At 33.8% G+C, this 13,977-nt stretch overlaps 1 protein-coding gene across 1 annotated transcript in view; it reads right to left on the bottom strand.

Moving 5' to 3' along the window:
• The window catches only part of LOC132735152 (uncharacterized), a 31,724-nt gene that overhangs the window by 2,564 nt on the left and 15,183 nt on the right, over window positions 1–13,977 (bottom strand). Inside the window, exons 12-27 of the mRNA XM_060722069.1 lie at window positions 12,121–12,319; window positions 11,438–11,569; window positions 10,920–11,080; window positions 10,091–10,215; window positions 9,251–9,356; window positions 8,658–8,766; window positions 8,347–8,395; window positions 7,837–7,958; window positions 7,113–7,238; window positions 6,415–6,522; window positions 5,731–5,845; window positions 5,395–5,487; window positions 5,129–5,242; window positions 2,743–2,876; window positions 1,965–2,168; window positions 775–856 (exon numbers count right to left, since the gene is read on the bottom strand). Of these exons, the coding sequence (XP_060578052.1) occupies window positions 775–856; window positions 1,965–2,168; window positions 2,743–2,876; window positions 5,129–5,242; window positions 5,395–5,487; window positions 5,731–5,845; window positions 6,415–6,522; window positions 7,113–7,238; window positions 7,837–7,958; window positions 8,347–8,395; window positions 8,658–8,766; window positions 9,251–9,356; window positions 10,091–10,215; window positions 10,920–11,080; window positions 11,438–11,569; window positions 12,121–12,319 (1,979 nt within the window). The remainder of the gene's footprint in view (window positions 1–774; window positions 857–1,964; window positions 2,169–2,742; window positions 2,877–5,128; window positions 5,243–5,394; window positions 5,488–5,730; window positions 5,846–6,414; window positions 6,523–7,112; window positions 7,239–7,836; window positions 7,959–8,346; window positions 8,396–8,657; window positions 8,767–9,250; window positions 9,357–10,090; window positions 10,216–10,919; window positions 11,081–11,437; window positions 11,570–12,120; window positions 12,320–13,977) is intronic.

Below are 13,977 nucleotides of genomic sequence, written 5' to 3'. Positions count from 1 at the left end.
ATATCATTTTTTTACTATAACTTAATACATAATTATACATAATTGATATTTCTTTCATAGTTTTGTCCTCCTTACTGCGTCCAGTATTTTATTAGTCGAGCTTCGCTGTCCCTGTGACAGCTCTTGTTTATGTAAGCTCTAGTAGTATCAAGAATACATTTAGCATATAAAAACCCTATAGAAATATGAACAGCTAGTATGCTGCTGAGGGACTTCTTATCTTTTGTAAAAACACTAAAATCAAGTTGTGACTTTACCATATTCCTCAGTAAGTGCAGTTGAGAAGTTGCCAAATAATATAAGCAGAGTTTGTGTCTCCTTTAAGCTAGTTAAGGGGAGTGGTGACCTAGTGGTTATAAGGTGTCTGCCTCTCAACCCAGAGATCATGGGTTTGAGCCCTAATCAGGTCTTGATCATGTTTCTTTATATGATGTTCCAGGAAGCAGATTTGAATGTGATTAATATAAATTGCAAGAACTTGTTTCGCTATCAAGCTTAAATAAATGAGCCGCATCATGACAAAACCAACATAATGGGTTTGCGATCAGCATGGATCCAGACCAGCCTGCGCAGTCTGATCAGGATCCATCCTGTTTACTATTATTTTCACTACTTGTAAAAGGGTTGGGAACGGAACAGCATGGATCCTGATCAGACTGCGCTGATGCGCAGGCTGGTCTGGATCCATGCTGGTCGCAAACCCATTATGTTGGTTTTGTCATGACGCGGCTCAAATATGTTTCAACCAAAGCTAGTAAACATGGAATATCTTACCAAGATCTCTGTCTGATTGTAATAAATGCAGAATAAGATTTCTCATGCACAGTCCCGCACCATAAGCAGTGTCACTTTCCTCCTGAAACATATTTTATACTAGAATGGATAAAGTTTTAGATGAATAAAAATTCCTATGTATCTTGTAATTATTGATACATCTGATAATGTTTGCAAACAAACATTGGTTTTATTACTATGCAAAGACTGATTCAAATTAGAAAATAAAAATGAACTATTTTATTCTATGAAGCAGTTTTGTATGTATCTCCAATTCAATCCCTATCTGGTTTACAAATGTATTATCAAGTTTCTGCCCACGGAAGTACATTCATGCATGATGAAATTAAGTTGCTTATACAGTCAGGACTCATTACAACGACACTGTTGGTTCCCAAAGGATATGTCAGTATATCGAATTTGTCAGTATAGTGAATTTCATCATTCATCATGTAATGATATGCTTATTCGCTGGTATCTGAACAATATGTATTTAGGTCTATAATGATTTTTTGTTTGTTTATGTGTTCACTTTACTATACAGATTACATATCATACAGTCATAATACAACAACTTTATTTAAATAACTAAACTAAACTAAACGCGTTTTTGTTTTTGTTCAAAAGTTAAATTAGTCCGTTGATGTTTAACTGGAGGTTCTGCCATTATTATAATAACATATCACAAGTTAGGAAGTGTAACAAAATTCAGCTGACAACAACACGTTGGTATTATAATAAGGTGTAACAATCTACCAAGCTACAATACTTGTTTTAACACCTTGAGGCTTTTGTTCGCGGCTCAATGATACGCGCGCTTGACTGACCAAGTGTCAGTAAAACGGGTACTAATTGTACAGAAAACAACACGTTTGGTTTCCAATTTTATTGTGTCGGAGTCGGAATACGAATTTTCCGTTATAAAGGATTATAATGACGTTGAAAAAATTTGGTTCCCACCAATTCACTGTCGTTATTTGAATTTGTCAGTATAATGGATTCCGATGTATTGAGTCCTGACTGTATTTGTTTCACATTGAAGAATAAATATGTATGTATACAGGTTAAATACTCGAATGTCCTACTAAAAACCAAACAAAATGAAATTATTTCATACTCATGCAGTTTTAAGTAGTTAAATCACTCTGTATCAATAATAAAGATAATATTATAAGTTAAATATCTGATACCTGAAGACAAGATTGCTGCAGCTGTATATACAAGGTCCTGTACATTGCTGGATAAATTCTGCCAGCCACCTTCACAATGGAACTTGTCATGTTCACACTAAACAATGCTGATAACAGATTCATACTGGCAACCTGGTAATCACCTGAGTCCATACATACAGAGTTCACTACTCTCACTATATCTACCTGGACAGTATTGTCACACTGTAAACATGCAAAAATCTAAACTAATATTTGTATAAATATGAAACATGACTAAGATTTTTATTCACAAAAAGCCTGGTAATGTTTCAAGGTGTTTATCTGGCTTCTAGCCTACTGGAAACAGTATATGACAGTGAATCTCAAACCCCAACCTCAGTAATGTTCCTTCCAATCCTGCTTGGAACATATAATTCTTGTCAAGGTGGGCTGTTTGTCAAAAGTGCAACCTTATGTATTGAGATTAATGAAAGGATGGGTATTTTCAGTCTTCCTATTCCAGGAAAATGAAGTATGGAAAGAGTTTACATGTAAAAACTAATTGAGCCACATCACGACAAAACCAACATAGTGCGTTTGCAACCAGCATGGATCCAAACCAGCAAGCGCATCCACGCAGTCTGATCAGGATCCATGCTGTTCGCTATCAGTTTCTCTACTTGTAATAGGGTTGGTAAGCGAACAGCATGGATCCTGATCAGACTGTGCGGATGCGCAGCCGGTCTGGATCCATGCTGGTCGCAAACCCATTACGTTGGTTTTGTCGTGACGCGGCTCATATTGCTTTTTCAATTACCTTCAATTTTTTCTCCTGAATGATGGCCATAAGTAAATCACAAGATATACAGTAGATAATATCAGTGTCAGAATTGTCAAAACATGTCTGAAGATAACTCATAAATCCTTCATGTTGGACAACAATTGCACAAACTGTAATGAAAATTAGTCTTAACATATAGGGATGACATTAAGAGAAAATATGGATACCACAGTTAAGTAACATGGCTTTAATGTATGATAACATAAAGTAATACTGATGCTGCAAATAATTTAATTGCAAGTGTTATTAATCTTGCTTTGTATACCTATTGTAGCTTCCCTAAATCTCAGAAATAATTTAAACTAGAACTATCACTAAATGTGATTAATACCCCCACAAGACTGCTTCGGAAATGAGGATGTTACTAGTAACAGAATATCTTGTAAAAGAATTGAAATATAGAGTTATGGTTGTGGGCAATTAAAGATAGTTGTGGTTTTTGTATATTGCATTTCCTTTCAATGTGGTTGGCCATTAATGAAGTTTTATTGAATTACTCTGTAATAAGTCCAGAAAGACAAAGAAAAGGAACAAAGGGCAATAACTCTATAAATACTGAAGATGGAGTTATAGTTCTTGTGCACTGCACTTCCTCTTTTTGTGCTTGACCATTGTATGAAGTTGTTTTGAATTTCAACCAGTACGTTTTAAGTTATGCTCCAGACAAGGAAAAGTATCAAAAGGCAGTAACTCTGTATTTTGTCAAAATGGAGCTATGGCTCTTATGCACTGCACTTCCTTTTAATGTCCTTGACAACTGTATGAAGTTGTATTGAATTCAAAACAGTAGTTTTCAAGTTATGCTCTGGACAAGGAAAAGTAACAAAGGGCAATAACTCTGTAATTTGTCAAGACGGAGTTATGGTTCTTGTGCACTGCACTTCCTCTCAATGTGCTTGACCATTGTATGAAGTTATATTGAATTCCAACCATTAGTCTTCAAGTTATGCTCCGGACAAAAAAAGCAATGGAAAAGTAACAAACGGCAGTAACTCTGTAATTAGTCAAGATGGAGTTATGGTTCTTGTGCACTGCACTTCCTCTCAATGTGCTTGACCATTGTATGAAGTTATAATGAATTCCAACAATTAGTCTTCAAGTTATACTCAGACAAAAGAAAGCAATGGAAAAGTAACAAAGGGCAATAACTCTGTAATTACTTTAGATAGAATTATGGTTCTTATGCACTGCACTTCCCTTATTGTGTTTGACAATTGTACGAAGTTGTTTTGAATTCCAACCAGTAATTTTCAAGTTATCCCCCGGACAAGGAAAAGTAACAAAGGGCAATAACTCTGTAATTAGTCAAGATAGAGTTATGGTTCTTGTGCACTGCACTTCCTCTCAATGTGCTTGACCATTGTATGTAGTTATATTGAATTCCAACCATTGTCTTCAAGTTATGGTCCGGCAAAAGAAAGCAATGGAAAAGTAACAAAGGGCAATAACTCTGTAATTACTTTAGATTGAGTTATGATTCTTGTGCACTGCACTTCCCCTTATTGTGTTTGACAATTGTATGAAGTTGTTTTGAATTCCAACCAGTAGTGTTCAAGTTATGCCCCGGACAAGGAAAAGTAACAAAGGGCAGTAACTCTGTAATTAGTCAAGATAGAGTTATGGTTCTTGTGCACTGCACTTCCTCTCAATGTGCTTGACCATTGTATGTAGTTATATTGAATTCCAACCATTAGTCTTCAAGTTATGGTCCGGACAAAAGAAAGCAATGGAAAAAGTAACAAAGGGCAATAACTCTGTAATTACTTTAGATAGAGTTATGGTTCTTGTGCACTGCACTTCCCCTTATTGTGTTTGACAATTGTATGAAGTTGTTTTGAATTCCAACGGTAGTTTTCAAGTTATGCCCCGGACAAGGAAAAGTAACAAAGGGCAATAACTCTGTAATTAGTCAAGTTAGAGTTATGGTTCTTGTGCACTGCACTTCCTCTCAATGTGCTTGACCATTGTATGTAGTTATATTGAATTCCAACCATTAGTCTTCAAGTTATGGTCCGGACAAGGAAAATGCAACGGACGTCTGGACCGACCGACCGACCGACCGACCGCCCGACCGACCAACCGACCACCGGGTGACTCCTATATACCCCCCCAAACTTCGTTTTTGGGGGTATAATAAGCATCATAGATTAATAATATCTTTACATACAGTTAATTTTTTTACAAATATGATCTTTCTTTCTATCTAAATAATCTTTTTAATTCAGTGAATTAAGGCACAGTATGAAACAACTCCATTCAATATGAATTTACTGAAGATATAAGCCAATTGTTTGAAGATAATAAACAAGAATCAGGAGCATTATAGAATTTAAAATCCCTATGGGAAATAATGCCAACATACCTGATGACTGACTTTGAGATTCACTTTTTGAGGTAACTGCAGCCAGTACTGACAGCAAACATGCTTTCTCTAGACCTTGACTCTGCTTTTCTTTCCTTGACAACACGTTCAATACTACAACAGTAACGAAATAACATATTAGCTCTTAGTTATTATAGTTAACAAGTTATTATACATTAACAAGTTATTACACAAATGCATCAAGGTTTATTAAATATACTAAAATACTTGAACAAGCCAACAACAACATCATGAGAATTCCTTACCATGATACAGGATTTTCACACTAATGGTGTAAGCTGATTTTGTGTACTTGATTAACACTAACATCAACTCAAGTAACCCACAGATATTGTGATCTGAAAAAACAACAACAAAAAAACACATTAATTGTTTGATAGTCAATAAAATCTGTTTCAGCACTCAGCACTTTCAGCATCATTTAAAAATTATTATACACCAATTAATGCTTCATCAAAAAGATAGGCAGTATCTTTGACTAAAGAACACAATATCTTTCAATGTTAAGGAGCATGTCCTACCAAGAAATCAGACACTATATTAAATATAAAGATTTTTTTCAATTTCTTTCTAGCCCTTACCTTGTGCATTAGAATAGTTTTTCAAGAACACATTTAGTAGAACATCTGTTGTTTTCTCAAATAAGAAGTTTAACTGTTTTGACATACATTCTTGTACTTCTGCATCCTCACCTCTCTGTTAAATGAGAAATTATTTTATTGAAATACAAATGAAACATAAATTGTTGACCAACTGCCCTGCTGAATTTTTTTATAGGAGATGATCCATAAATGAGCCGAGTCATGACAAAACCAACATAATGCGTTTGCGACCAGCATGGATCCAGACCAGCCTGCCCATCCGTGCAGTCTGATCAGGATCCATGCTGGTGTAAGTTGTAAGTGAACAGCATGGATCCTGATCAGACTGCACGGATGCGCAGGCTGGTCTGGATCCATGCTGGTCGCAAATGCATTATGTTGGTTTTGTCATGACGCAGCTCATAAGTTTTTAAGAATAACGAATAACATCAAATACATTGCACAATTATAAAAAATACTTGATTCCAAACAAAATTAGCACTAATGTTAAATTTATTATTCCCATTATATGTAAATTGTCATACACATGTTTCCATAATAAAATATTTACTTACTTAATTACTGACTTGTACTTTAAGTTTATATTTTGAGATATAGGCATTGAATCTTCATAGATTTTACCTAAGCTTAAAGATTTAACTTGGCATATTCTAGGATACTTACCTTGCATTCAACACCAGTAAAACTACTGTCAGCTGACCTAGAAATGAATTCTTCAAGTAGCAGAAAAATCTTTGACACAATCTCTGCACTCTTGTTAGTCAGACTGGTCTGGAAAAAAACACAAATTGTCACCTTAGTACAGTAAAGGGTTTAATCCTTATACAATTTAATAAAAGTTAACCTGTTACTGCACTAAGGTGACGAAATGTCCATGTAGTGTCACCCATTCTAGGGACAGCTTTTAAAAATACTAGTATACATATTTCTTAAGTCATCATTACAAATTTCTAAATGCTCTTTTCCTTATCAGACATTTGGTTGTCCAAGCAACCAAGAAATATGCAGTCTGAGAAAACATATACACAAGATTATTATATATGAGCCGCGTCATGACAAAACCAACGTAATGCGTTTGCGACCAGCATGGATCCAGACCAGCCTGCGCATCCGCGCAGTCTGATCAGGATCCATGTTGTTCGCTTACAAACACTAATACAAGTAGAGAAACTGATAGCGAACATCATGGATCCAAATCAGACTGCTCAGATGCGCAGGCTGGTCTGGATCCATGCTGGTCGCAAACCCACTATGTTGGTTTTGTCATGGCACGGCTCATATTTATTTTACATTACCATAAAATTGTAAAATGGTTGATGCTGATTTAACATTTGAGACAAACTGTTAGCATTTAAACTTACCACAAGAGATGACAGGGAATTTTTATTACTACAAAATCGTAATAGAGTATCATTTTCCAGACAACCCTCTGTTTCTAGTATATGCTGTATCTCTTTTATACTGGTGTTTTCCAAGAAGGCATCTATCTGAAACAACAACATTTTACACAATTTTAATGGGATAATAATATTACATATAAAAGTCTTCGTTGGAAAAAATATTGTTTTTCTTTTACATCAAGGACAATGTACAAGATTTTATGAAAAACATTTAGTTTTTTTTCAGTTTCAGTTTTTTTTTCAAGTGTTTTTTTATATCTTCTTTGGATGGTATTTAAAGGTTTATAATGGTTTAATTACTTGACTTTACTCAAATATCAATAGAAAAAAACAACATACATACTGTTGCATTTGTCTTTTTAAAAAAAGGAGAACAATTTTAAATCCAAGACATTTAATTAATGTATCATCAGCTTGTTACAAGACACATCACCTTCAATAGCAAGAACACAAAACAACTGTCCTTAGTTAATATATGAAGTTCAATCTTGTAAAGTGTATGGCCTTAAATTATTTTCATATACAGTCAAGGTTTTATTTATTTTTCAATAATTCAAAAAGCAGCACGGGTCTGTTAAAGTGTGGCATAACTCCATTTTAGTTTCTTTTTAATTTTCAAACACCCATACAGAGAGATAATTATTCTTGGCATTGAATTTATACTTTTTTTATTTTAGTAACTTACAACAGATTTTGCTGATGTTATAGCTAGTACAGGATCATCAAACACCCAAATCAGCATGCAGATATCATGTGTATACCATTCACTGGCTGGTCTTTCCATCACTGATGGTAGACATTCTAAACCTGTTATAATACATGTATTTACCAAAATGTGCTGCTTGAAATTTTGTTTTGGAATTGCCTTCAGTAATCATTGATGTGAATATTGTTATGTATCTTTAAATCATCAATGTATCAGTCAATGACTTTATACAAAGGTCATATTATATGTAACTTTAATTTATCTACTTGTTGGTGGAGGCAAGTATAATATTTCAGGCAAAATGTGCACAGTTTTGGGGAACAATTAATGTTATAATGCTTCACTAAGGAAGCTTTCACAAAGAAATTAGATATAACACTACCAGAATGTTAAACCATAGTGTGACAGTCACATGATATAAGGCAATTACTTTAAAAATTGTGGAGACAGGCACCCGACTACTATAGAACAGTACATAAAAGTGATTACCATCCTGAATAGTTTCACGCACACAAACCCCTTCATATGTACTGACATACTGAAAGAAATAAAACAACATATAAACTTCATAGATAAACTCTGTACTACAATCATACACAATTTGCTTTCACCTATATCTTTAAATGCTTTTTTTAAAATCCAAACCAGTGAAATAATCTCACAAGTCACAAATCTTCTCTTAATATGTAACCTTATCATTAAAAGGTATGTGCCTACCTTGAAGGCCATAATTTTGGCTCTGTTACATAAGGTGATAAATCCATGGCAAGATATAACTATAACTATTATTACAAACTTACAGAAAGCAAGTAAATGTACAGCTTCCTTCCTAGAGATGACATCTGTTCTAGTGGCATGTGACCATTTAAAATACTACATATGATTTCACCATACACAGGTCTTCCCTCACTGTAAGCAAACATTAATAGTAATAAATGAAAATATTGTGTTTTATTTCCTGCTGTAAATTGAACCAACCCATTAATTACAAAATGTAGAGCAAAATCTTTGCAAGACAAAACTTATATTAATTCAGACCAAAGTGACATTATGCACATCCAAGGGTATACGAGTGAACAGGTGAAAGTTAAAATAAGTTAACAATTTGCCATAATTCCTTTTAATTTTATAATTTACTTCGCATGAATGATAAATAACTCACATGGACAAAGGAAATTTCTGTAAATATCTATGGAAATTTCCCTGTCATGTTCAATTTATATAAAAAAGGGCATTATTATATTTTAGGCATATTGAAAATTATATCCTAGACATTTTACAATATCAATTGCTGGTCAAGCACCAGAATTACAGTCAAACTTTTCAAATATATAGTCAAATCAGCTCAACTTGACAATGAAAAATGGGATGTCCAAAAAAATAAGTATCTTACCAGTTACAATACTTGCAGGATAAGTATATGATAACCAGATAGGCTTCCACCATGACCGTGTCAACATTTCCATCCAGAAACACTTGTTTTAAACAGTTAAAAGGCCCTAAAATCAGTTAGTGCATTTTAACATATTTTAAAACACAACATTTAAAAGCCTTTTTCATCTTTATTCCAACAATTTAAACAAAACAGCTGTTTGTTGAATGTTTGTTTGTTTGTTTGGGTTTTACCCCACACCGACACAGTATAGGTCATTTGGCGATGTTCCAGCTTTACTGGTGGAGGAAGACCTTAAGTGCCCTTCCATGCATTATTTCAGGCACAAATGGGCACCTGAGTAGAACCACCGACGTTCTGTAAGCTAACTGGATAGCTTCTTCACATGAAAGAATCCAAAGTCCCTGTGGGGATTCGAACCCACAGCGGTGAGGGGCAAGTGGTTTGAAGTCAACGACCTTAACCACTCGGCCACGGACGCCCCTTTATTAAATGTTAACACAATTTAAAAGGTGAGGCAAGGCCCAGTGATTATGGTGTTGGACCACTCAAAATCTGAGAATTCTGGTCCACAAGGGGCAGTGACCACCACTGCAATATCATTACGCAATAATTCTGCCAGAAACAGCCTTTAAAGTGAAAATATTTCATTATGGGCATAAAATGGCAGTTATAATGAATTATCAACAAAAACAGAAGATTATTATCACCCATTTTTGAGGAGATTGTGTCACCTGTTACCAAGGCAATTGTGACAAAAAGTTGTATGTGCATAAGTGCAACATGTTCTTATATAAATCTACTAAATACAATGTACATGTATTACTTATAAATATTTACATTTAAAATGGTGCACATCCAGCACGTTTATGAAAGGTCTGTCTACAGGGAGCATATAGTGTTGGTGACAGCATTCTACAGTAAGTTTTAGGAATCTGTCCATCAAATTTGTAAGCTGCTGAGAGCTAGATATAAATGTAATAGATCAGCTTTTGTATTGATTTTTCTTTCTTTTAAAAAAGAAATAATAATAATAATTCCTACATAAGTATGGTTTTACTTTCAATATTAATTTGTTTATGGAAAGGTTCTTTGTTATTTCTTTTAAGAAAAAATTGAAACACAATAAAACAAGCAATTTTCTTATACTTTCCTTTAACTTGGGTTACATAATATCCTATCAAACAAATTATAAGCTAGCTAAGAAGCTTCCATCAATAAAATATTCTGCTTCTTTATAAAATGAATTTCATGCAGGCAGAGTAACTGTTGGATTGATGCTAGCTATCTTAGCTATTAGAATGTTAGCAGCAATGTTAACTTATAAAATTGCCACCCGTATTTAACTGTTTATCAGATTTGAATATAATAAATGTTAATAAATGCTGATGACACTTAAATCTAAAATGAGCCGCGTCACGACAAAACCAATGTAATGCGTTTGCGACCAGCATGGATCCAGACCAGCCTGCGCATTCACGCAGTCTGATCAGGATCCATGCTGTTCGCTTACAAACCCTATAACAAGTAGAGAAAGTGATAGCGAACAGCATGGATCCTGATCAGACTGCGTGGCTCAAATGAATTTTTTCTGTTCTGTTTCTATTGTTTCTAGAATTTCTTTTACTGTATTAAGAGAATTTTGATGCATATCATGCTACAGTCTTACTTCAATTTCACCATTACATCAATCAGTCTAATAATGAACCCTGCCAATATCAGCTGATATACCAGGTCATGTGACTTTCCTGTGTCAAGGTCATTTAAACAGCAGATAAGTTCCAGGACCTTTTCATACAGTTGTACACTATGAATTCTGTCTGCAGATTTCTGAAGGGGAGATAAAACATGAAACTTCAATGAAAGTGTCAAACTAAAGTTACTTCCCTTAGTTCTGAGGTCATTCAATTTTGAAGATTTAGGAAAAATCAGTATTTTTAACATTTTTCATAGATCTTATAAATCACAAATAAGAGAGTAAAGTGCAAAAGGATTTTAAACATTGTAAATTTTATACACTACCTTTATCACCTGAATAATTCTGATATTTTGTTTTTATCGAATTCCTGCCACGGACCAAGGGACACGTAAAATTGCTAAAAAATTATGCCAACAGATCATTGGTTATTAATCTTTTACAACATTAATATTTAATCCGAATAATAGAAAATTCAAATACATGTCTACCTGAGAAAGGACATCACAAACATGTTGACCAGCATTAAACAACTTCTCAACAAATGTATCTGTTGGGGACAGTAGATCTCCAGTACCTGGTGCAGCAAAGTTGCTCTCACATGTTGCCAGGTCACCTCTACACTGTCAACATAAATACAACATGTCTTAATTTATAAAACACTGTATGTGTAGTAACAAGAAGCAAATCATGTTAGAATGAAAATATTGACCCTTTCCACCCTGAATATCATAAATAGATTTGGCCATCTTTCAAAATAGACATAATCACTTATTTTTTTTTAGGAATAGTTTCTAAATAATTACTGATTGAATTGGGAACAAAGCAGACCATGATCAAGATCAAATGGAACAGATGAGCTGGCTCTTTGTGGTCTGCAGTAATCGCAAGGGTATATTCAGTTGCTGGCTGAATGCTAAGAGTAAAAGTATTTATTATTCTTAACCTGCCTTAATGTGAATGCATTGCAAAGACTTATTTCACTATTTTGATGGGACAGGTGCTGGTATGTGTTGATGAAACTTGCATGCACATTGGTAAAATAGCATGTCACTGAAATAAAAAAAAACTTACATACTTGCTTACTTATTTGATAGAGTAAGTTACATCATTAAGCAAATGTTAGCTTGTATAATAACAACATAAAACCTTGGCAACACATTTACTTACATACCTCTTTAACAAGATAGCAACACTTGATCGTCAGGTCCAGATATCTCACCAGGCTACAACTAAGCATTTCAATATTTTTCATCTGTCTGGTTTCTGACATATCCCAGAATAACTTGAGCTGGTCCAACTTCCTCTTTGTTACCATGGTAAACATTTCTGTCAATTCCTGGAATGGTACTGGCAACAACAAGTACTTCTTCCTTAAAGAATGAAAAATGAGAGAAATATATTTTCCTGACATCAGGTTTTCCTATTTACAGAGTACAAGGCTTGACTTTATGTCTACATTCACCATATGAGAAATAAATTGGTTCAAAGTAATTTGCAAAACTGATAGAATATATGTGTGCTTTGCCCCTATTGTATTTTGTTTTAGTTTGACTGTGAGGAATATTTCAGCTTATGTTATGCTAGCTATATGAAATACCCAATCTTTACAAATCATTTACATATTATACCAAACAAGCAATTATCATAGTATTGCAAGCAATCCATAAGTCCCCTACCGGTAAGAGCCCAAGCAACATTCTGAAGGGCCATTGGCCATTCACTTATGTTTCTATTTTAAGTAAATTTGTTGAAAAAGTTCTTTAAAAGTGATCACAGTGAACAGTTTTTATGTACAGACAGACAGACGGACTGAAGGACACTCTAAAGTTATTTTTTAAACATCCCTGTTATAAAATATAACATTTTTAAAAGCAAAATTTAAAAAAAAAGGAGATAACAATGTCATACATGATGTGAGTGTAACAAAGAACAATTAGTAATGAAGGTATGAATATTGAATGTTTATTTTGAATTTGAAGTAAAATGAAAGTTAAAAGAACGAATAGGAAAAATTAAAAGTTTAAGGAGGAGATAATTCTGGAAATATGGATGCTAGATTTATAAACCTTGTCATATTATTATGATGTGGGAGTTTGAAGAAAATCCTATCATGATTGAAGAAGTTGGAGTAAAAATTACTAATTTCTCAAAAAAAAGTCTAAGTTCAAAAGGGGCATAATTCTGGAAATAGTCTTGCTAGAGTATTGAACACTCACAAATGTTGAGTGATAATAAGAAACATTTATATGAAGTTTGAAGTAGATACGTTCAGAAAAAAAGAAGTTATTAAAAAAACAACAATGTTTTTTTTTCATGAAAATTTTAAGTTCAAGGGAGGTAATTCTGATAAATTTTGTGCTAGAGTTGTAAACTTTGTCACATATGATGTGGTTGATGACTAGCAACTTACATTTAAAGTTTGAAGAAAATACCTTAAGAAATAAAGAACTTATAGTGAAAAAACTTAAAAACTAGAATCAGAAATCTTGAAATTCAGTCTATTTGTTGCCATAGCAACCAGAATTTTCAACACAGGAAGATAAGAAAAGGATGTGCATAATTTCCATACTGCCATCTACCCATATGTCAAGTTTCATAAAAATATTTTCAGTACTTTTTGCGTTATCACTGGATCCAGGTTATGTGTAAAATTTGCCATATTTTCAGTCTATTTGTTGCCATAGCAACCAGAATTTTCAGCATAGGAAAAAAAGAAAAAAACGTGCATAATCTCCATACTGCCATCTATCCATTTATCAAGTTTCATAAAAATATTTTCAGTACTTTTTGCATTATCACAGGATCCAGGTTATGTGTAAAATTTGCCATATTTTCAGTCTATTTGTTGCCATAGCAACCAGAATTTTCAACATAGGAAGAAAAAAAAAAAGACGTGCCAGAATTTTCAACATAGGAAGAAAAAAAAAAGACATGCATAATCTCCATACTGCCATCTATCCATATATCAAGTTTCATTAAAATATTTTCAGTACTTTTTGCGTTATCGCGGGATCCAGTTTTGTGGACG

The sequence above is a fragment of the Ruditapes philippinarum genome, unplaced genomic scaffold, assembly GCF_026571515.1.
Source record: "Ruditapes philippinarum isolate M1 unplaced genomic scaffold, ASM2657151v2 ctg555_1_1_1_1, whole genome shotgun sequence".
NCBI lineage: Eukaryota > Metazoa > Mollusca > Bivalvia > Venerida > Veneridae > Ruditapes > Ruditapes philippinarum.
The sequence above is the reverse complement of the archived record's forward strand: the minus strand, read 5'-3'. Positions and strand labels throughout refer to the sequence as shown.